General features: G+C 51.2%; 1 protein-coding gene across 3 annotated transcripts in view; it reads left to right on the forward strand.

Annotated features, from left to right (window-relative positions):
- The first annotated feature begins 11,105 nt into the window (after positions 1-11,105).
- Positions 11,106-23,839, forward strand: part of slc4a10b (solute carrier family 4 member 10b) — a 19,424-nt gene continuing 6,690 nt past the window's right edge. For all 3 annotated transcript variants that reach the window (XM_067227907.1, XM_067227916.1, XM_067227923.1), the window contains exons 1-7: positions 11,106-11,297; positions 16,560-16,651; positions 19,163-19,320; positions 19,464-19,551; positions 20,407-20,553; positions 21,007-21,104; positions 22,744-22,918. In XM_067227907.1, the coding sequence (XP_067084008.1) occupies positions 11,108-11,297; positions 16,560-16,651; positions 19,163-19,320; positions 19,464-19,551; positions 20,407-20,553; positions 21,007-21,104; positions 22,744-22,918 (948 nt within the window). In that variant the 5' untranslated portion in view covers positions 11,106-11,107. The remainder of the gene's footprint in view (positions 11,298-16,559; positions 16,652-19,162; positions 19,321-19,463; positions 19,552-20,406; positions 20,554-21,006; positions 21,105-22,743; positions 22,919-23,839) is intronic.

Raw genomic sequence — 23,839 nt, forward strand, 5'->3', positions numbered from 1 at the left:
CAGCAAAGTGGTCAGGAATATGAGAGAGTTGTGGGGTCACTGACAGGAAGAGGACAGAGTTGTGGGGTCACTGACAGTTCCTGCTTCTGTGTGACTCTCCTTCCAGTCGTCACGGTTTACATAACGTACAGTGATTCCCCCTCAAACATTATTCTATTGCGCTCAAGAAAACAGTTCCACTTTGCTTTATAAACCTATAAAAAGGCCAATCCAGTACATCTTCTAGGTTCCTGACTGTCTTGCAGGGTTGGGTTCCAGGTCCTTGCAGGGTTGGGTTCCAGGTCCTTGCAGGGTTGGGTTCCAGGTCCTTGCAGGGTTGGGTTCCAGGTCCTTGCAGGGTTGGGTTCCAGGTCCTTGCAGGGTTGGGTTCCAGGTCCTTGCAGGGTTGGGTTCCAGGTCCTTGCCGGGTTGGGTTCCAGGTCCTTGCAGGGTTGGGTTCCAGGTCCTTGCAGGGTTGGGTTCCAGGTCCTTGCAGGGTTGGGTTCCAGGTCCTTGCAGGGTTGGGTTCCAGGTCCTTGCAGGGTTGGGTTCCAGGTCCTTGCAGAGTGGAATATAGGCATGACAGGAGTGTTATGTCCAGAACAGCAAGCATAAGGAGATTATGCTACATGGAGATTAAATGCATGTTTACATATTTAGTGGATGAAGGTTCTATTAAACAAACTCGCTGTTGAATGTGCAGAGGCAATTTCAGCAGTACGGATCAGAAGTTTGTAGACAAGTTGAGAATCTATTTGAAATCAACGTATCGATTGTTTATTGAAGCTTCAAGAAGGATACAGAAAGTATGAGAGCTCACATCTTCAGTTTGATCACAGGATGCGTAGGCCTTAATGAGTGAATCCCCCCTCCCTTATCTAACACGCTTCTTAGAACTCCTAATTCTCCAAGACTATTTCTTTACACGCACACCTAGATCCGGTTTTTAACATCTACACCTTTTATTGGCTCCCTGTACACCAAGAATTGGACTAGGTGCTACTTTATCATCCCAAAACACGAGATAGCCCTGTGCGGAAGGAAAACAGTTGTTTCCCATAGAACATTCTCCTAACCACATCTGACTCCTAAACAACCTTGCACAAGGGAACATTGATGGAACACACTTTTTCGAGAAGAAAAGCAGACTTCAGAGTCTGTGTTGTTATTTCCCTCTCCTCTCCTCTCCTCTCCTCGCCTCTCCTCCCCTCTCCTGTCCTCTCCCCTCCCCTCTCCTTCCTTTTTTCTCTTCCTTCTGGAAGGTGCCCTTCAGTCTTGCTGTGTATCTTTTACAGGATAAACTCTCTCTGGGTTGGGTTCCGGTGACGTGACTTTTTCGAGAAGAAAATCAGACTTCAGAGTCTATGTTGTTATTTCCCTCTCCTCTCCTCGCCTCTCCTCCCCTCTCCTGTCCTGTCCTCTCCCCTCCCCTCTCCTTCCTTTTTTCTCTTCCTTCTGGAAGGTGCCCTTCAGTCTTGCTGTGTATCTTTTACAGGATAAACTCTCTCTGGGTTGGGTTCCGGTGACGTGCACATGCTGTCTGCAGTGCTAATGTAAACCTCTCCTTCCTCCTCCTTCGACCCCCTTACTCCCCCCTCTTCTACTCCCTCCCCTCCCCTCGTCTCCCCTCCCCTCGTCTCCTGGGCTCCCAGCTCCCCCCCTCACGTGCTCTTCTAAGCATGCTAGCGGATGTGACTGCAGGTCCATCACTGTAGATACAGAGTGAGAGATACATAGCTGGGATGAGTCACTTAGTGTCCAGGTCTGCCAGAACACCATCCTGGCCTGGATGTAGCCACGCACAGCCTGGATGCACAGCCTGGATGCACAGCCTGGATGCACAGCCTGGATGCACAGCCTGGATGCACAGCCTGGACGCACAGCCTGGATGCACAGCCTGGATGCACAGCCTGGATGCACAGCCTGGATGCACAGCTTGTCTCTAGTCAGTTGTATTAGTACTCACTGTATGTACAGTACAGTTGCACAATGTGTGGTTGATCCGTATGTGAGCTGGGAGGCAATATAGCAAATGGATACTTACGTAATCGTGTTTTGCTCTTGAAATTGTGTTGCTCCTAGTTCTTGAGACGGCCCAGAAATAAAGCAACAAAGCAAAGGTGAGACCACAGTAATGATGCTGTCAGCAGGGAATCTGCTAGTCCCACCTCTGGCATGTGGATGCAGAGGAAACAAGCACCATGGTCAGACTTAGGAGAAAGATCTTTATTCTTTCCAATTAGACTGGATATCATGTAAAACACCAACATCTGGCCTCTCTCTCTCTCCTGCTCCCCTCTTCCTCCTCCTCTTCCTCCCTGCTGTGACACGTGTGTCCCCAGCAGCAGAGGCAGCAGAGGCAGCAGAGGCAGCAGAGGCAGCAGAGGCAGCAGAGGCAGCAGAGGCAGCAGAGGCAGCAGAGGCAGCAGAGGTAGCAGAGGCAGCAGAGGCAGCAGAGGCAGCAGAGACAGCAAAACAGGTCTAATCCTCTCATCACCACCCATCTGACTGACACGTTCCAGCACCAGCCTCCCTCTAGGTAGTGAGATATATGACAGTCGATGGGTGTAGGAACTGCAGCCCAGTCCTGTTCACTGTGGGAGGAAGAGAACAATTTGGTGTACTGAGGAGAGTGTGTGTCTGTGTGTGTGTGCTGTGTTTGTATGTTTGTGTGTTCGTGTGCGTGTGTGTTTGTGTGATTGCATGTGATGCAGTTAAGAAGCAGGAGTGTGGAAGGGGTAGTAATTCCAGACTATTCCACCACTGTGCGTCACTAATGAAGTTTTCTGAGGTCAATATCCTCCCAATCTCAACCATGCCCTCATCCAAGGATAATGATCTCTTTCTGTGTTAACGCTAAGGTACTTCCTCTGCCCTAATATGAGAGATACATCCACTCACAAACTGTTCTCTCTTTTAGTTTGTATCTTTTATACTTTTACTGGGGCCCGACACATCACATTGTCCATCATGGTTGGTCATAGGGCATGTTTATGGCTGAAGGACATGTCTTGAGTGCTTTTTGTGTATCTTCCAGGGAGTCATTATTCATCAGATTGTCTCGTCGGCCTAGTTACCAGCTGTCGTGAGCTTAGAAACAGCAGAATGTTCTGTGAAACATCATGAGCTCCTTTCTCTGGGACTTGGCTACGCACACAGACGTAGATTGCAGTTTTACAGTAATACACACATCACATCCTCGCAGGGTTTAGATGTTCATGACCAGAGATGGCAAAAGAACACACATCCTTCACTAAAGTAGAAGTAGAAGATACTCATGTTTAAAAAGACTGAAAAAAGTTGAAGTACTGACTACTCTTTTTCACTCAAGTTAAAGTAAAGAAGTGTGGGCTCTGATACTTAAGTAAAAAGTAGTCATCACTACTACCTGTTTTACTGTTTTAGTAAAAGGTTGTCAGATACATTGTGAAGTACTGACACCAGAAGAATCTACTTAAGTACGGTAACAAAGTATTTGTACTTTGTTACTTCCCATCTCTGCAACAGTGTAACAACAGTCTAATAACAGAATAATAACATTGTTACAACAGTGTAAGAACAGTGTAATGACTACAAAAAAGTTTGATAGTGTGACAACAGTATAACAGTGTAATAACAACAGTGTAGCAACAGTGCAAAGATGGCCAAAGTACACACATCTTTCATTATAGTAAAAGTCAAAATATGTCAGAAAAAATCTATAGTGAAGTAAAGTACTGATACCAGAAACATGTATTTACTGTAAGTGCAGAAACACAGTATCTGTACTTTTGTTACTTTCCATCTCTGTTGATGACATCACAGCCTAAGATCTGTAGATGGGCTGCAGGACCAGTGAACATGGAGATCCAGTGCTGCTAACCTCCAGCTTAAGTTGTTGATTTGATTCAGAGAGCTCTTGTAAAGCTCTTTTATAGCTGTTCTGCTGACAGCATGGCCTCTCCAATATAATGCCCTTGCTATAACTAGTTTCCATGGGAACGGATAAGGCCCTATTATGTGGGATATTGCGTTCTCTACGTCCGCAAGGGGAAGAATCCAAAGGTTGCTCATTGTAGCCCTGAAATATACATGCTTTATCAGCTCATCTACATTTGTGTTTGTAGAATTCAAACCCTGACAGTTGTGTTACCAGACGATGCCCATGTGTGTGTCTGTGTGTGTCTCTGTGTGTGTGTGTCTGTGTGTGTGTTTGTGTGTGTGTGTCTCTGTTCCCCAGAGGAATGAGGAGGAGGCAGTGCTGGACCGAGGAGGAACTCGCTCCATGCTGAAGACCAACTTCGAGCAGGAGGAACTAGAAGGTAAAGGGGGTGGGTGGGGGGGGGGGGGGGGGGGGGGGGTGGGTGGGGGGGGGGGGGTGGGGGGGGGGGGGGGTGAGGCGGAGAGGGAGGGGAGGAGGAGAAGGGGGAGGGGAGGCAAGGGGAGATGAGAGGAGGAGAGGAGGGGCGGGGGAGGGGGCAGAGGAAGAGAGGGAGGGGAGGAGGGGAGGCGTGTCATCCACCTACGCACACTCCTCAAAGAGAGAGAGAGGGGGGGAGGGAAGGAGGGAGGGAGACTTTTGACTTTAAAGATATCTTCATTGGGCAGTCAACTGCCAGCTAACCAACAGTTTCACCACAACAGTCATTTTCTCTCTTTATTAATCTTATTCAAACAAAGCCCATTCAGTTGAAATGTTACATTTCCAGACAAACCTAAGAAATGAAACAAAAACAATCCTAGATACAACTTAAGCTGTAACACCCCCTAACCCTCCACCTCCCCTGTAACACCCCCTAACCCTCCACCTCCCCTGTAACACCCCCTAACCCTCCACCTCCCCTGTAACACCCCCTAACCCTCCACCTCCCCTGTGACACCCCCTAACCCTCCACCTCCCCTGTGACACCCCCTAACCCTCTACCTCCCCTGTGACACCCCCTAACCCTCCACCTCCCCTGTGACACCCCCTAACCCTCCACCTCCCCTGTGACACCCCCTAACCCTTCACCTCCCCTGTGACACCCCCTAACCCTCCACCTCCCCTGTGACACCCCCTAACCCTCCACCTCCCCTGTAACACCCCCTAACCCTCCACCTCCCCTGTAACACCCCCTAACCCTCCACCTCCCCTGTGACACCCCCTAACCCTCCACCTCCCCTGTAACACCCCCTAACCCTCCACCTCCCCTGTGACACCCCCTAACCCTCCACCTCCCCTGTAACACCCCCTAACCCTCCACCTTCCCTGTAACACCCCCTAACCCTCCACCTCCCCTGTAACACCCCCTAACCCTCCACCTCCCCTGTGACCAAGGCACCCCCCACAGATCAACACACTCTGAGAGAGCGGGAGGGGGAGAGAGAGAGCCAGAGAGGGAGACAGCGCCCCTGGAGACAGGGAGAGAGCGGGAGGCAGCAGGGGACATGTCTGACAGGGAGAGTGGGAGGAAAGAGAGAGAGAGGGAACGAGGGAGAGAGAGGGAACGAAGGAGACAGAGAGACAGAGAGAGAGAGAGTGGGAGGAAAGAGAGAGAGAGAGAGGGAACGAAGGAGAGAGAGAGAGACAGAGAGAGAGTGGGAGGAGAGAGAGAGAGACAGAGAAACAGAGACAGGGAGAGAGTGGGAGGAGAGGGACGTCAAGGGAGGCCCAGTCAGCAGTCAGCCAGGACACTGATACTTAACTGCAAAAACAGCAACAGCACAGGACTGTACATTGGATCAACATACACTCAATATTACAGTACATGTTCTGTAGCAATCAAAGGATTAAGTATAGCATTAGGTATAGCTCAGTGGCACCCCCCTCCCAAAAAAAAACGAAAAGGGTCCTATACACTATTTTAGTTTAGGGCCCCCAAAACCATTGTCCCCCTAGGGCCGGCCCTGCTCAGTGGAAAAGCAAGAGGTGTCTGGTCCAAATCTCCCTGTTTGTCACTTTGGATAAAAGAGTCTGCTAAATGAATACATTATTATTATTGGCCTTTACAGTTTACTGTAAGTACGGCATAGTCGTCTATGTAACTACATAGCAACACTTTACATTAAGGTTGAGTCAACTACCATGTAACTGTACTTAGCAATAACTATAGTATCATGATTGGAACTGATATGGTAGTCTGATAAGATGGTGATCTTAATGAAATATATATTCCTATATAGTTACATGATAGTCAGTGTAACCTTAATGTAAAGTGTTGCTGTGTGAGTTCTAGGTTGAAGGGTGTTCAGGCATGTAGTGCCCAGGTGGTGTAAGAGGAGTGTGTTGTGTAGTTGTGGGCGTCATGGTGACAGGGTGACAAGGTGTTCGGGTGTGTTTAGTGTGACGTGGTTCATCTTAATCCTCCTGGACAGTGAGCCGTGACAGGAACAGATCAGAGCTCCTGTTTAATAAGGGCTGAGTGCTCACACACACACACATACACACACATACACACACATTTTTGTCTACTCACACGCATGCACACTCAGAATCATCCATCATTAATGCTCTGCTTTTAAGGTCTTTATTCTCAACTAATTTAACGTCTATTTACAAGACACAGATGCCCATGTTTGTACAGCAGAAAAGTCACTATTATAGTGCATGAAGTCATTAGCCCTGAAACCAGGTGATAACAAAGCTTGGGATTCAGCTAGCCTGTCTGTCTGTCAGCCTGTCTGTCTGCATGTCTGTCTGTCTGCATATCTGTCTGTCAGCCTGTCTGTCTGTCTGTCTGCATGTCTGTCTGCATGTCTGTCTGTCTGCATATCTGTCTGTCAGCCTGTCTGCCTTTCTGTCTGTCTGCCTTTCTGTCTGTCTGTCAGCCTGTCTGTCTGCATGTCTGTCTGTCTGCATGTCTGTCTGCATGTCTGCCTGTCTGTCTGTGTGTCTGTCTGCATGTCTGTCTGCATGTCTGTCTGCATGTCTGCCTTTCTGTCTGTCTGTCTGTCAGCCTTTCTGTCTGTCTGTCTGTCTGTCTGTCTGTCTGTCTGTCTGTCTGTCTGTCTGTCTGTCTGTCTGTCTGCATGTCTGCCTGTCTGTCTACATGTCTGTCTCTCTGCATGTCTGTCTGCAAGTCAGCCTTTCTGTCAGCCTTTCTGTCTGTCTGTGTGTCTGTCTGTCAGCCTGTCTGTCTGTCTGCATGTCTGTCTGTCAGCCTGTCAGCCTGTCTGTCTGTCTGTCTGTCTGTCTGTCTGTCTGCATGTCTGCATGTCTGCATATCTGCATGTCTACATGTCTGTCTGTCTACATGTCTGTCTGTCTGCATGTCTGCCTTTCTGTCTGTCTGTCTGTCTGTCTGTCTGTCTGTCTGTCAGCCTGTCTGTCTACATGTCTGTCTGTCTGTCTGTCTGCATGTCTGTCTGTCAGCCTGTCTGTCTGTCTGTCTGCATGTCTGTGTGCATGTCTGCCTGTCTGTGTGTCTGTCTGCATGTCTGCCTTTCTGTCAGGCTTTCTGTCTGTCAGCCTGTCTGTCTGTCTGTCTGCATGTCTGCCTGTCTGCCTTTCTGTCTGTATGTCAGCCTGTCTGTCTGTCAGCCTTTCTGTCTGTCTGTCTGCATGTCTGTCTGTCAGTCTGCATGTATGTCTGCATGTCTGTCTGTCAGCCTGCCTGTCTGTCTGTCTAAAAGCCATTCATTTGCATCAGGTGTGTTGGAGCAGGGAAACATCTAGAACATACGGGACAGTGGGCCCTGAGGATGAGGGTTGAAGACCACTGATACAGATGGATTCACAACGAGCTTCAAAAATGTCTCAATAAAGATCCAGAATATTCACAGCAAAATATTGCTCTTATCTGTGTCGTAGAGGATTATCCATCTGTAGGCCGAAGGGAGGCAAGCCAAAACAGTTGAGTCCTCGGAAGCTCATTTGGAAGTTGGTCTGTGTTTCGGGGCTCTGTGTTCCCAGCCTCTCAGATGCATTAGCAGGGATTAAGTCAGAGACCCGGCCTGCTTGGGCGTCCATGACAGATGCGTCTCTGTGCTTGAGCCCATGGAGAAGAACGTTATGGGTAAAAGCATTGAACACGTCATCGCTTCAGCATAGAAGATAAGTAGGTGTGGAGTACAGTAGCTATGACCTTTCAACAGACCACGCGAGAAGGCCTCAGGTACTGACTAACTAGTGACCCGTCTTCATGATCATTCTCCCCCCCCCCCCCCACTGTGTCCCCAGACCACAGGACGCTCTACATCGGGGTGCACGTGCCCACAGGCCGACGGAGCCACCGCAGGCATGGCCACAGACACCACGGCCACCGACACAGGAAGAGAAGCAAGGAGAGGGACCCCACCCTGGCAGAGGGGAGGGAGTCCCCGTCCAATGGTGAGCCAGGCCAGCCCTGACCTTGGCCAATAGGAGATCACCTGGCTACGTTAAGCGGAAGCTAAACTGTAGAATGTTTGTTTGGAATCGAGTAAGAACATCGAAGAATCACCATCACCCTCTTGTGTGAGCAGAGATGATTCTTTTTGATATTACAGTTATAATGCAGTACTGTGCAAAAGTCTTTGGCACCCAAGAATGTTTACGTAAATATTGTCTTAAATATAATTATTTTTGTCTTCTATATTTCTGCAGCAGTATAAAAGTATTTTCATTCATTTCTCAAAGCATTTTTGTTTTACAAAAAAAAGTGTGCCTAAGACTTTTGCATGGTTCTGTATATCTAGGATTTTATGGATTTTGGTCATTGAGGGTTTAGCCAATAGCAGCTCACATACTGGGAGAAGTTGCCATGTCTTTATGACCTCATCAGCGTGCGACGAGGCTGGATGTGACCCATGTGTGTCTCTGTGCCCCAGACACGCCGTCCCAGCGGGTGCAGTTCCTCCTGGGCACGGAGGATGATGACGAGGAGCACCTCCCCCACGACCTGTTCACCGAGCTGGACGAGATCTGCCTGCGGCAGGGAGAGGAGGCGGAGTGGAGAGAAACCGCCAGGTCGGACGCCATGTTGGACCTCTCGCTAACAGCCAATCAGGGCTGCTCCTGTCATGCCCTTGCTCCAGTGGCAACACTTCCTGATTCTAGTCTAACTAATACAGGTTGAGGTTATAGGGGGTTGGAAATGCTTTTCCCACTTTGCATGAGGGAACAACAACTTTCGATTCTTTGGATATTCACAGAGAATAGAGCAACCACCATGGTTCATAAACAGACAGAGACAACATAATTATCATTCACACAGCTAACTAATTATTACAAAGGCAAAAACAAACCTCAGAGATTGGGCCAGTTTTGTTATGACAGTTAAACTAACACACAACCATTCCTTTCTGTTACGCTGCAGTGTGAAACATGAGGGTGAAGATGATTCATAAAGAGAAGCGTGTGTTACCTGAAAGGGTTAAAATTACATAAAGAAGGCTTGTTATGTAACCATCCGGTCTGGCTAAATAAAGCCTAACTAATAAGCACTGCAGCACGAGCAGAGCCAGCCTGAACCAGCAAGGAAACCAGACATCCGCAGACAGATGTGAGCGTTAGCTCTGGAGCCTTGACCTAGGGATGGGTGGACATGGTGCAGCCTGCTGCAACACTGCCCAGAACACACATAGACAGACAGGGTTACGTCCCAGACATAATAAGCTGATCTGCCCCCATTGTAGAGTCCCTGTTTGTGTGTTTGTGTATGAATCCCCTGTCCCCTGTCTGAGGGCCAGCCTGGCTGGATTCCCTGCCCCCTCTCTGACAGCCAGCCTGGCTGGATCCCCTGCCCCCTCTCTGACAGCCAGCCTGGCTGGATCCCCTGCCCCCTCTCTGACAGCCAGCCTGGCTGGATCCCCTGCTCCCTGTCTGACAGCCAGCCTGGCTGGATCCCCTGTCCCCTGTCTGACAGCCAGCCTGGCTGGATCCCCTGTCCCCTGTCTGACAGCCAGCCTGGCTGGATCCCCTGTCCCCTGTCTGAGGGCCAGCCTGGCTGGATCCCCTTCCCCCTGTCTGACAGCCAGCCTGGCTGGATCCCCTGTCCCCTGTCTGACAGCCAGCCTGGCCCTGTTTCTGCTCCGCTGCTGCAGGTGGCTGAAGTTTGAGGAGGACGTGGAGGACGGGGGCGAGAGGTGGAGCAAGCCGTACGTGGCCACGCTCTCCCTCCACAGCCTGTTCGAGCTGCGCAGCTGCATCCTGAATGGCACGGTGCTGCTGGACATGAGGGCCGGATCCCTGGAGGAGGTCATAGGTACAGACCTGCTGGACAGTGGAGACACAGAGGAGACACACACTGGCACACACTGGAACACTGGCACACACTGGCACACACTGGAACACTGGCACACACTGGAACACTGGCACACACTGGAACACTGGCACACACTGGCACACACTGGAACACTGGCACACACTGGAACACTGGCACACACTGGCACACACTGGAACACTGGCACACACTGGCACACACTGGAACACTGGCACACACTGGAACACTGGCACACACTGGCACACACTGGAACACTGGCACACACTGGAACACTGGCACACACTGGCACACACTGGAACACTGGCACACACTGGAACACTGGCACACACTGGCACACACTGGAACACTGGCACACACTGGAACACACTGGAACACTGGCACACACTGGAACACTGGCACACACTGGAACACTGGCACACACTGGCACACACTGGAACACTGGCACACACTGGAACACTGGCACACACTGGCACACTGGCACACACTGGCACACACTGGAACACTGGCACACACTGGCACACACTGGAACACTGGCACACACTGGAACACTGGCACACACTGGCACACACTGGCACACACTGGAACACTGGCACACACTGGCACACACTGGAACACTGGCACACACTGGCACACACTGGAACACTGGCACACACTGGCACACACTGGAACACTGGCACACACTGGAACACTGGCACACACTGGCACACACTGGCACACACTGGAACACTGGCACACACTGGCACACACTGGAACACTGGCACACACTGGCACACACTGGAACACTGGCACACACTGGCACACACTGGAACACTGGCACACACTGGAACACTGGCACACACTGGCACACACTGGCACACACTGGAACACTGGCACACACTGGAACACTGGCACACACTGGAACACAATAGCACCAACCTGATACCTAACTTATGTTGTGTGTATCTGTGATTTTGTGTGTGTGTGCAGACATGGTGCTGGACCAGCAGGAGACGGTGAGTCCCCTGGGGGAGGTTCTGAGGAGGAGGGTGAGGGAGGCTCTGCTCCTGCAGCACCACCACCAGAACCAGAAGAAGCTGGCCAACCGCATCCCCATCGTGCGATCCTTCGCTGACATGGGCCGCAAGCAGCCGGAGGAACCCCACGGCACCGACAAGAACGGTGAATCACAGACCTACAGCACCACAGACTTACAGCACCGCAGACCTACGGCACCGCAGACCTACAGCACCACAGACCTACAGCACCACAGACCTACAGCAACACAGACCTACAGCAACACAGACCTACAGCATCACAGACCTACAGCAACATACACCTACAGCAACATAGACCTACAGCAACATAGACCTACATCAACATTGACCTACAGCAACATAGACCTACAGCAACATAGACCTACAACAACATAGACCTACAGCAACATAGACCTACAACAACATAGACCTACAGCCACATAGACCTACAACAACATAGACCTACAGCAACATAGACCTACAGCAACATAGATAAACAGCTCCCTGGTCTACCAAGGAAGAGGATGTGAAATGAGCTGAGCGTTCGACATGTAGAGAACCTCTGTCAGGTGTTAGTGTCGTGTGAGTGTGTGGCGTGTCTGTGGTGTCTGAGGCCTACCTACAGACATGACCCAGCTGCCTCAGAGTGTCTGAGGCCTACCTACAGACATGACCCAGCTGCCTCAGAGTGTCTGAGGCCTACCTACAGACATGACCCAGCTGCCTCAGAGTGTCTGAGGCCTACCTACAGACATGACCCAGCTGCCTCAGTGTCTGAGGCCTACCTACAGACATGACCCAGCTGCCTCAGTGTCTGAGGCCTACCTACAGACATGACCCAGCTGCCTCAGTGGAGGTCATGTAGCCAAGTGCAAGACATCATCCATGTGTGACCTCCTTTTCACTGTCTCAGTCTGTGCATCTTTTCTTGTCTCCTCGTGTGTGTGAGTGTGTTTTGTTATGTGTATGTGTGTATCTGTGTTTGTGCGTGTGTGTGTGAGAGGGTGTACATGTGTGTATATCTCTGCGTGAGTGTATGGATGTGTGTTTATCTGTGTGTATGTGTGTGTGTATCTATCTGTGTGCATATGTGTATCTGTGTGTGTGTGTGTGTGTATCTGTGTGTGTGTGTGTGTGTCTAGCAGGCGGTCCATCTCTCTGTCCTGTAAGGAGCTCCGTGTGGGCCAGGGTCATGGCTAGTGACATCCAGGTGGCCTCCTGCTCCCCATGGCTCTGCTGCCCCCAGCGGACCTCCATCTCCTCTCCACTCCCACCATCCTCCACCCACCCCCCTCCCGCCCCTCCGCCCCCCAGACCCCAGCAAAAGAAGGAGGAGGAGGAGCCGGATCCAGGCAACTTAACTCTTGACAGCCTTTCTCTGCTCGTACTTCCTAAAACATAATTTATGAAGGTGGTAATCCAATCAATATGTCAATGATAGATAGTGAATGGAGGAGGTGTTTTGATAAGATTTGATAAGAAAATACAGACATATATACAATCAGTCAGTCAGATTAAGTGTGTATGTGGAACCAAGAGGAATCATATACACAGCCTCTGATACAAAGAGTTACTCCATCACCAGGGAGGGTTACTCCATCACCAGGGAGGGTAACACCATCACCAGGGAGGGTTACTCCATCACCAGGGAGGGTAACACCATCACCAGGGAGGGTTACACCATCACCAGGGAGGGTTACTCCATCACCAGGGAGGGTTACTCCATCACCAGGGAGGGTTACTCCATCACCAGGGAGGGTTACACCATCACCAGGGAGGGTTACTCCATCACCAGGGAGGGTTACTCCATCACCAGGGAGGGTTACACCATCACCAGGGAGGGTTACTCCATCACCAGGGAGGGTTACACCATCACCAGGGAGGGTTACTCCATCACCAGGGAGGGTTACACCATCACCAGGGAGGGTTACTCCATCACCAGGGAGGGTAACACCATCACCAGGGAGGGTTACTCCATCACCAGGGAGGGTTACACCATCACCAGGGAGGGTTACTCCATCACCAGGGAGGGTTACTCCATCACCAGGGAGGGTAACACCATCACCAGGGAGGGTTACACCATCACCAGGGAGGGTAACACCATCACCAGGGAGGGTTACTCCATCACCAGGGAGGGTTCCAAAGGAAAGCTAATATCTGCCTAACAGCAGCAAATGAACAGGACAGAGAATGGCATGTTCATTCAAGTGTAGAAACAGAGGTTTAATCTCTCACACCTTTTACAGGAATTATGTTTTGGAAGCTAAATTTGCCAGCATTCCACAAGCCAAGTTTATTAAGACATGAAGAACACCAGACAGCGTTTTAACAGAAGCACAGTGTTAACAGAAGCAGTGTTTTAACAGAAGCACAGTGTTAACAGAAGCAGTGTTTTAACAGAAGCACAGTGTTAACAGAAGCACAGCGTTTTAACAGAAGCACAGTGTTTTAACAGAAGCAGTGTTTTAACAGAAGCACAGTGTTAACAGAAGCACAGTGTTAACAGAAGCACAGTGTTTTAACAGAAGCAGTGTTTTAACAGAAGCACAGTGTTAACAGAAGCACAGTGTTAACAGAAGCACAGTGTTTTAACAGAAGCACAGTGTTTTAACAGAAGCACAGTGTTTTAACAGAAGCACAGTGTTTTAACAGAAGCACAGTGTTAACAGAAGCACAGTGTTTTAACAGAAGCACAGTGTTTTAACAGAAGCACAGTGTTAACAGAAGCACAGTGTTTTAACAGAAGCACAGTGTTAACAGAAGCACAGTGTTTTAACAGAAGCACAGTGTTTTAACAGAAGCACAGTGTTAACAGAAGCACAGTGTTTTAACAGAAGCACAGTGTTTTAACAGAAGCACAGTGTTAACAGAAGCACAGTGTTTTAACAGAAGCACAGTGTTAACAGAAGCAGTGTTTTAACAGAAGCAGTGTTTTAACAGAAGCACAGTGTTTTAACAGAAGCAGTGTTTTAACAGAAGCACAGTGTTAACAGAAGCACAGTGTTTTAACAGAAGCACAGTGTTTTAACAGAAGCACAGTGTTAACAGAAGCACAGCGTTTTAACAGAAGCAGTGTTTTAACAGAAGCACAGTGTTAACAGAAGCACAGTGTTTTAACAGAAGCACAGTGTTAACAGAAGCACAGTGTTTTAACAGAAGCAGTGTTTTAACAGAAGCACAGTGTTAACAGAAGCACAGTGTTAACAGAAGCACAGTGTTTTAACAGAAGCACAGTGTTTTAACAGAAGCAGTGTTTTAACAGAAGCACAGTGTTAACAGAAGCACAATGTTTTAACAGAAGCAGTGTTTTAACAGAAGCACAGTGTTAACAGAAGCACAATGTTTTAACAGAAGCACAGTGTTAACAGAAGCAGTGTTTTAACAGAAGCAGTGTTTTAACAGAAGCAGTGTTTTAACAGAAGCACAGTGTTAACAGAAGCAGTGTTTTAACAGAAGCAGTGTTTTAACAGACCACTCAGTAGTCGTGGAAACACACTGTTCTATCATGCTGCTGAATCTACAAGCACCAGATTGAACTGCAGAAACAAAACTACAATAAGTGAACTATCACCTTCCCTGAGTATGTGAAAGCAGAATCCCACTCGGTGCAGACACTGCGGCATGTAAAGGTGTTGTCACGGTGATTCTTCATGGACAGCTGCTACCTCTGCAGTTTGCTTCTTGAATAGAGCCCCTGTACATTGGTATGATACTGAATGAGGAGTTTGAATCCAATTTCACAAGGCATGTTTTTTATATTTCTGGCTCTCCTCATTTTCCCAGGGATATGTCACTTAGGACTTCAACCTGCCTTTCATTCAATGGATCAAACACTGAAAATTGATATTTAGCCAAGTAACAGAAGTATCAGTTCTTGGGTTAGCATCAGTCAGTGTTCTGAGGACAACAAGCCAGGCTGGAACCCTAATGGATAAGCTTTGTTCCCCTTCACCCCCGTCCACCAGCCCTCTCCCTGCGCATCCTCCACCAGCCCTCTCCCTGCGCATCCTCCACCAGCCCTCTCCCTGCTCATCCTCCACCAGCCCTCTCCCTGCGCATCCTCCACCAGCCCTCTCCCTGCGCATCCTCCACCAGCCCTCTCCCTGCGCATCCTCTACCAGCCCTCTCCCTGCTCATCCTCCACCAGCCCTCTCCCTGCGCATCCTCCACCAGCCCTCTCCCTGCGCATCCTCCACCAGCCCTCTCCCTGCTCATCCTCCACCAGCCCTCTCCCTGCTCATCCTCCACCAGCCCTCTCCCTGCGCATCCTCCACCAGCCCTCTCCCTGCTCATCCTCCACCAGCCCTCTCCCTGCGCATCCTCCACCAGCCCTCTCCCTGCTCATCCTCCACCAGCCCTCTCCCTGCTCATCCTCCACCAGCCCTCTCCCTGCTCATCCTCCACCAGCCCTCTCCCTGCGCATCCTCCACCAGCCCTCTCCCTGCGCATCCTCCACCAGCCCTCTCCCTGCGCATCCTCCACCAGCCCTCTCCCTGCGCATCCTCCACCAGCCCTCTCCCTGCTCATCCTCCACCAGCCCTCTCCCTGCTCATCCTCCACCAGCCCTCTCCCTGCTCATCCTCCACCAGCCCTCTCCCTGCTCATCCTCCACCAGCCTTCTCCCTGCTCATCCTCCACCAGCCCTCTCCCTGCTCATCCTCCACCAGCCCTCTCCCTGCTCATCCTCCACCAGCCCTCTCCCTGCTCATCCTCCACCAGCCCTCTCCCTGCTCATCCTCCACCAGCCCTCTACCTGCTCATCCTCCACCAGCCCTCTCCCTGCTCATCCTCCACCAGCCCTCTACCTGCTCATCCTCCACCAGCCCTCTCCCTGCGCATCCTCCACCAGCCCTCTCCCTGCGCACCCCCCTCCCCCGTTTTCAGGCTCCGCCCTCTGCTTCCTCGAGAGGGGGGGAGGTCGCCCCTGACCCCCCTGCCTCAGGGCCAGTGTGAGATAGATGGCCACCCTACTCAGGGAGGTCAAACCTCTGCCCTGTCCTGCTCCTGTCAGTCCTCTTCCTCCCTGTAGGGAGTTCACCAACACACCTGACTCACATGAACGGGTCATTATCAAGCCCTGCAGAAGCCTGATAACAACCATTCATCTGAATCAGGTGTGTTGGAGCAGGAACATGCAGGACAGTGGGCCCTGAGGACCAGGGTTTAAGACCACAGATCTATGATGTGGCAGCAGGGCAGTGATCTATCACCACTGGTCTGCTGCGCTGATGCACTTTAGCTTGGTAAGGATGCCTCCCAATGGAGGCATGTGGATTGACATGTCCTCTCTCTCTCTCTGTCCTCTCTCTCCTCTCATCCTCCTCTCTCTCTCATCTCCTCGCATCTCATCTCTTCTTTCTCCTTTCCCATCCCTCTGTCTCTCTGTCTGTCTCTCTCTCTGATCCAGGTCAGCTGGTCTCTCCCCAGTCCCTGCTGCCTGTGCCCACTGAGGGAAAGGGAGACGTCAGCAGGGAGAACAGCGCTGTGGACTTCAGTAAGGTACAGTGTGACCTGAACACAACAGCATGCAGCCAGATACACTGCACAGCGACAGCAACCACCAGCGCACCGTGGTGGATCACATCTGCTCCAGGCAGTTCCTCTCATGTTCTGTTGTTAAAGACTAAATGCGATAGGACAATGGTGTTCATGTGCTTCAAATAGACACAACTGACACAGTTCAATTATAATTCCCTCTAATGGGTGCTTTGGCCTATATCTCAGCATCCGACTGCAGGAAGTGGAAACAGATAAATTTCATTTGAATCTTTTACGTTGTGTACAATAAGTACTCATTTGGATTTGTTTTTATGTTTCATGAAAAATTCCTCTATTAGTGGATTAGGGTTTAGGTCATTCTGAGCGTGGGACCACAGTGCTGTCAGCCATGACAGCTTTAACGCCACACAGCTGGACTCCCATCTCAGACTGGACGGACTGCCTCGGGGGCCACAAGTCTCCAGCCTTCCTCTTGACCCATGTGGATTAGACCTCTTTACATTTACATTTAGTCATTTAGCAGACGCTCTTATCCAGAGCGACTTACAGTAAGTACAGGGACATTCCCCCGAGGCAAGTAGGGTGAAGTGTCTTGCCCAAGGACACAGCGTCAGTTAGCATGACCGGGAATCGAACTGGCAACCTTCAGATTACTAGCCCGATTCTCTCACCCGCTCAGCCACCTGACTCCCATCTTTAATATGTAAGTGGATACCACACACACAACGCACAACATACTTAGATAAGTAGACCATAAATAGATCATAAATAGAATCAATAAATAGACCAGATCAGTACAAGAACAGATCGTTCTGTTCCGGGGGTATTTTAAACGAGTACTTGGAGTTCATTTGAATTGTGTAGCAAGTATAATGTTGTAAGTAACAAAGCAGGTGTGCCATTGTCTCCATGTTGGCAGCATGTGGACATAGTGACTCTTACAGATGGTCCCTCAACAGAACTGGTCTGACTGATTCACTCTCTTGTGACAACTAATTAAATAGTTATTACTGCATTGCAACTAGAGCAAAACAAGTGTCTGATATGTCAGTTACATATTTATTCTTGTAAAAATACTTTTAAATACTTTTATACGTTTTTAGATTTAGAATCTATAGATACTATTAAGATTTAAATCTCATAACTAAGTCATGGTGGATATGTCGGCCTTGAGAAGCTGGCTTTTTTTCTGTCACTATCCCCCACTCTCTCTGTCGTGTAGTTCCACATGTCTCCCAGCACATCCTACCTCCAGACATGGACTCTGGTGCCCCTACAGGCTCCTCAGGATATTGCATACTCTCTTACAGTGTTTGACGCACTGCAGCCCAAAAGCAGAAGAACACAGGATCAGGATCACTTAGCTCTGACCACTGTGGTGGCGGGCACATTGCAAAATGAGGAGATTAACCTTGGAGATTCCATGAAACTGCTATGTTTGGATTTAGTTTGCAACATCTGGTAATATTTCGTAATAATGTGTATTCTGTGCAAGTGTTACACAGATGTAATCATTTCCGCTGCTGTGCTAACCCAACGGCAAACCCAGCTAGTTCACACCATAGCCTTTATATATAGGCCTATCTATGGTTCACACAATCAATAATAACATCATTATTATTATGAGCATGTTGGGCATTTTAAATTATTTAACTGTGAAGAACATGTATCCAAACGGTTTAAGTACCAGATGCGGGAAAATCCGAACAGATGCAGTCTCACTCAGATTGCAAATTTTACACAAATCACACCAAAAATCGTACCGCCTGGCTAAATTCAGAATTCCTATATCTCTTGAAAGCTGCCCTCATCGACCTTTTTGGTGTAAAATTGACCAACATGTAAAATTATTTACTTTGTGACATGACGCGAACGAGACGTGGCTGCCGCCTACAGTCAGACTATGCAGTCTAACGGGCGAGCCGTTCTCACTCAAATAAGACTATCACGACCCAAATCAAAATTCCAAGTCGACAGATCAATGGAGAATCGCTTTTTCTTCTAAAGGCTGCCATCCTCAACCTTTTTGGCGCAGAATTCACCAAGATATAAAATTGGAAACTGGAGGCATCATGTGTAAAACAGCACCATGTCACCATAGAGCGTACAGATCCGGAAGTGATGATGTCTGTTTTACCGAATACGGAAGTGTTTTCCGCATAACCCCTATTAAACGCCGCCCTCGAATAAACGCAGCACCAAAAATGAACATTGTGTAATAAATGCCACGGCGTTTAATCGAAGTAATACTATATTACACATTCTCTGGTAATACGGTATCTGTTAAGAAATATTATGTTTATAGTTGGCCAATCGAAACTTTACCCCGAAACAGGTCAAACATTTGCTGTCCTAGATAATCTGTGTGGATCAAAACTAGATTTCAGTGATATTTTGATCCTCACCCACTTCAAGTTCAGGAAATACATTTCCGTAGACAAATTCCCTACTCAGACCATATTGCAACAAAGCTTAACACAGTACTTCATCCTTACCCGTGTCCTGTTTCAGATCGACCTCCATTTCATGAAGAAGATTCCCCCCGGTGCGGAGGCGTCCAACGTCCTGGTGGGAGAGCTGGAGTTTCTGGAGAAGCCGGTGGTGGCGTTTGTCCGTCTGTCCCCTGCCGTGCTGCTGAACGGCCTGGCGGAGGTCCCCATCGCCACCAGGTGAGCGGCACACTGGACTGGACGTCCACAGCTGGTCAGTGTTAGTGGAAGACAGGAAAACATTTTCATCATGGTCAAGCCTGGGTTATTGTCATGGGCTTGTTATGTGGTGGTGGTTGACTCCTTATTTGGTTGTGCTCCAGGTTCCTGTTCATCCTGCTCGGCCCTCTGGGTAAAGGGCCACAGTATCACGAGATTGGCAGATCCATCGCAACGCTCATGACAGACGAGGTAGGACTAACCGCTAAACGGACAGGAGAGCTGTCCGGGTCGTTGACACTTTCCACGCAAATTAGTGTCCTGTTTTTCTGTGGAAGCGTTGATTGTTATTGACAAGATAATGTTCGGGCGCTGTGACGTTCAGATGTCCAGTCACTTCTCTGGGGCCCCCACAGCCTGGCTCATTTCACAGCCCAGCAGCAGATCTCCTCACGTTCTACAAGTGGTGAACTATTTGTTAGTGTTAATGCGGCTCTTTAATGACATGCATGGAACTGTGAGTGCTTAGTCACTGCTCCTGTCTCTCCTCCCCGTCGACAACTTCCTAGGACTAGAACGTCTCAAAGAAGAAGAACGCACGAGTTGTGAAACTGTGTAGAGTTCCTCACAATCTAATTGTTCCCTTAATGAGTCTAATATGTAATGTATGATATTCATTTGGTAGTTTGCACCTGTGAACTCTTGATCTGCAGTCAAAGTGCGGGGGAGGCGGGGGAAGGGGGGTGACACAGCTTTCTAAGAGTACTAAAAGGATGATGCACTCAGGTCAGGGATTAAGGGAGATTAAATTCAAAAAGCCTTTATCCCGCTATTTTCCGGAAATTACCAATAATCCGGTCCGCACAGCCTTCTTCTGGGCATCTGCACAAACTGAATGAGCGACATGTCTTTCAGGGACCGAATGAGCGACATGTCTTTCAGGGACCGAATGAGCGACATGTCTTTCAGGGACCGAATGAGCGACATGTCTTTCAGGGACCGAATGAGCGACATGTCTTTCAGGGACCGAATGAGCGACATGTCTTTCAGGGACCGAATGAGCGACATGTCTTTCAGGGGACTGAATGAATTATCCGGCCTTCCCAGGTGTTCCATGATGTTGCCTACAAAGCGAAGGACCGCAACGATCTGATCGCCGGCATCGATGAGTTCCTGGACCAGGTGACCGTGTTGCCTCCGGGGGAGTGGGACCCCTCCATACGGATAGAACCACCCAAAAGTGTACCGTCTCAGGTGAGTCCAGAGAACAGCACTTCCTGTTCGGGGGGTCGCTTTCCTACACTGCAGCAGGACTTTCCAGCCTTGTTCCTGGAGAACCTCCTGTAGGCTTTTCCCCCAAGCCCAGCTGGAACAAACACCATTCAGATCATTATTAGATTCAACGTAGACATTAGCCTCTAAATTAGCGCTGGAGCGATAACCATAAAGACAGTAGCTCTCCATGAACAGGCCTGACTCACAGTTAGCTCTTCCTTAGGTCTGACCACCAGACCACCTGCCCCAGCCTGGTAGGGTGCTGGTCTGGGGGGTGTCAGCCTGGTAGGGTGCTGGTCTGGGGGGGTGTCAGCCTGGTAGGGTGCTGGTCTGGGGGATGTCAGCCTGGTAGGGTGCTGGTCTGGGGGGGTGTCTGCAGAGGTGATGTTGGTGCTACCGGAGCTGATGGAGGGGTCGATGTGTGTTTCACAGGAGAAGAGGAGGACAGCTCCCCTACCGAACGGCTCCACCGAGGCAGGGGAGGAGGAGCATGGAGGCCACGGGGGGCCAGAGCTACAGCGCACCGGGAGGTGGGTGAGGATGAGGAGGAGGGGGGGGGGAGGAGGAGGGGGGGGAGGAGGAGGGGGGGGAGGAGGGGGTGAGGAGGAGAAGGAGGAGGGGGGGGGAGGAGGGGGAGGAGGAGGAGGAGGAGAGGGGGAGGAGGAGGGGGAGCAGGGGGGGAGGAGGAGGGAGGGGGAGGAGGAGGGGGGGAGGGGGAGGGGGAGGGAGGAGGATGAGGAGGGGAGGAGGAGGGGAGGAGGAGCAGGGGGGGAGGAGGAGGGGGAGGAGGGGGGGGAGGAGGAGGGGGAGGAGGAGCAGGGGGGGAGGAGGAGGGGGAGGAGGGGGGGGAGGAGGAGGGGGGTGAGGAGGAGAAGGAGGAGGGGGGGGAGAAGGAGGGGGGGGAGGAGGAGGGGGGGAGGGGGAGCGGGAGGAGGAGGTGAGGAAAAGGAGGAGGGGGAGGAGGAGGAGGAGGGGGAGATGTAAAAAGAGAGAAGACCTGAGGATGATCAGTCAGAGAGGTGGAGAGATTGGGCTAGCTCAGCTGTACCAGTGTAGATAAAGACGAGAAGATATCCAGTCCAAACATGATAAGCATGTTTCAAAAGGCACTCCAACTTTTCCTACTGTCTCTGTTGTGACAAATTCTACCTGCTAATTTCCATCGAGGCTGGCTGCAACAGACACAAGAGAAAGAGCCATCAGGTTCTTTATCTTCCTCCGACAGTTAGCTCTCCAGCTCATTATCGCTGCAGCCTCAGGGATCCAGGGTCCAAGTCATGCGCTGGTAACCATGGCAACCCCGCGGCAGTAGCGAGTTGCTGGCTGAACCTGAGGGGAGGGGAGGGGAGGGGAGGAGGGGAGGTGAGGGGAGGAGGGGAGGGGAGGAGGGGAGGTGAGGGGAGGAGGGGAGGGGAGGGGAGGGGAGGGGAGAGGGGAGGAGAGGAGGAGGGGAGGGGAGAGGAGAGGAGAAAAGGGGAGGGGAGAGGAGAGGGGAGGAGGAGAGGGGAGGGGAGGAGGGGAGGTGAGGGGAGGGGAGAGGAGAGGGGAGGAGAGGAGGAGAGGGGAGGTGAGGGGAGGGGAGGGGAGAGGAGAGGAGAAAAGGGGAGAGGAGAGGAGAGGAGGGGAGAGGGGGAGAGGAGAGGAGAGGAGAGGAGAGGGGAGGGGAAGAGGGGAGGGGAGGGGAGGAGAAGAGGGAGGGGAGGGGGAGGGGAGGGGGGGAGGGGAGGGGAGGAGAGGGGAGGAGAGGGGAGGGGAATGCCATCGCTTCCAGGCCATGTTGTTTCTCCTCATTACCAGGCAGCAACAGTGGTTTGGGGCCTCTGTTGAATACATTTACATTCACATCCAGTCCCCATTTAAAGTAAGAGGAGATGCTTTCCTGGTGCCGTCAGGAGACAGACTCCTCCCATCTCTCTGTCTGCAGGGTCTTCCTGACTCCTCCCATCTCTCTGTCTGCAGGGTCTTCCTGACTCCTCCCATCTCTCTGTCTGCAGGGTCTTCCTGACTCCTCCCATCTCTCTGTCTGCAGGGTCTTCCTGACTCCTCCCATCCTTCTGTCTGCAGGGTCTTCCTGACTCCTCCCATCCTTCTGTCTGCAGGGTCTTCTTGACTCCTCCCATCTCTCTGTCTGCAGGGTCTTCTTGACTCCTCCCATCCTTCTGTCTGCAGGGTCTTTGGAGGTCTTCTCATGGACATCAAGCGCAAGGCCCCCCACTACCTGTCTGACTACACAGATGCAGTGAGCCTGCAGTGTCTGGCCTCCTTCCTGTTCCTCTACTGCGCCTGCATGTCCCCCGTCATCACCTTCGGGGGGCTCCTGGGGGAGGCCACGGAGGGACGCATAGTAAGCAAACCCCCTCATCCACACCCCCTCATCCACACCCCCCATCCACACCCCCTCATCCACACACCCTCATCACACCCCCACACCCCTCATCACACCCCCTCATCCACACCCCCTCATCCACCCCCCACCCACCCCACATCCACACCCCCTCACCACACCCCTCATCCACACCCCCTCATCCACACCCCCTCATCCAAACCCCCTCATCCACACCCCCTCATCCAAACCCCCTCATCCACACCCCCTCATCCAAACCCCCTCATCCACACCCCCTCATCCACACCCCCTCATCACCCCCTCATCCACACCCACTCATCCAAACCCCCTCATCCACACCCCCTCATCCACACCCCCTCATCCACACCCCCTCATCCACACCCCTCATCCACACCCCCTCATCCACACCCCCTCATCCACACCCCCTCATCCACACCCCCTCATCCACACCCACTCATCCACACCCCCTCATCCACACCCCCTCATCCACACCCACTCATCACACCCCCTCATCCACACCCCTCATCCACACCCCCTCATCCACACCCCCTCATCCACACCCCCTCATCCACACCCCCTCATCCACACCCCCTCATCCACACCCCCTCATCCAAACCCCCTCATCCACACCCCCTCATCCAAACCCCCTCATCCACACCCCCTCATCCACACCCCCTCATCCCACCCCCTCATCCACACCCCTCATCCACACCCCTCATCCAAACCCCCTCATCCACACCCCCTCATCCACACCCCCTCATCCACACCCACTCATCCAAACCCCCTCATCCACACCCCCTCATCCACACCCCCTCATCCACACCCCCTCATCCACACCCCCTCATCCACACCCCCCTCATCCACACCCCCTCATCCAAACCCCCTCATCCACACACCCTCATCCACACCCACTCATCCACA

The sequence above is a fragment of the Osmerus mordax genome, chromosome 2 (assembly GCF_038355195.1).
Source record: "Osmerus mordax isolate fOsmMor3 chromosome 2, fOsmMor3.pri, whole genome shotgun sequence".
Classification (NCBI taxonomy): Eukaryota; Metazoa; Chordata; class Actinopteri; order Osmeriformes; family Osmeridae; genus Osmerus; species Osmerus mordax.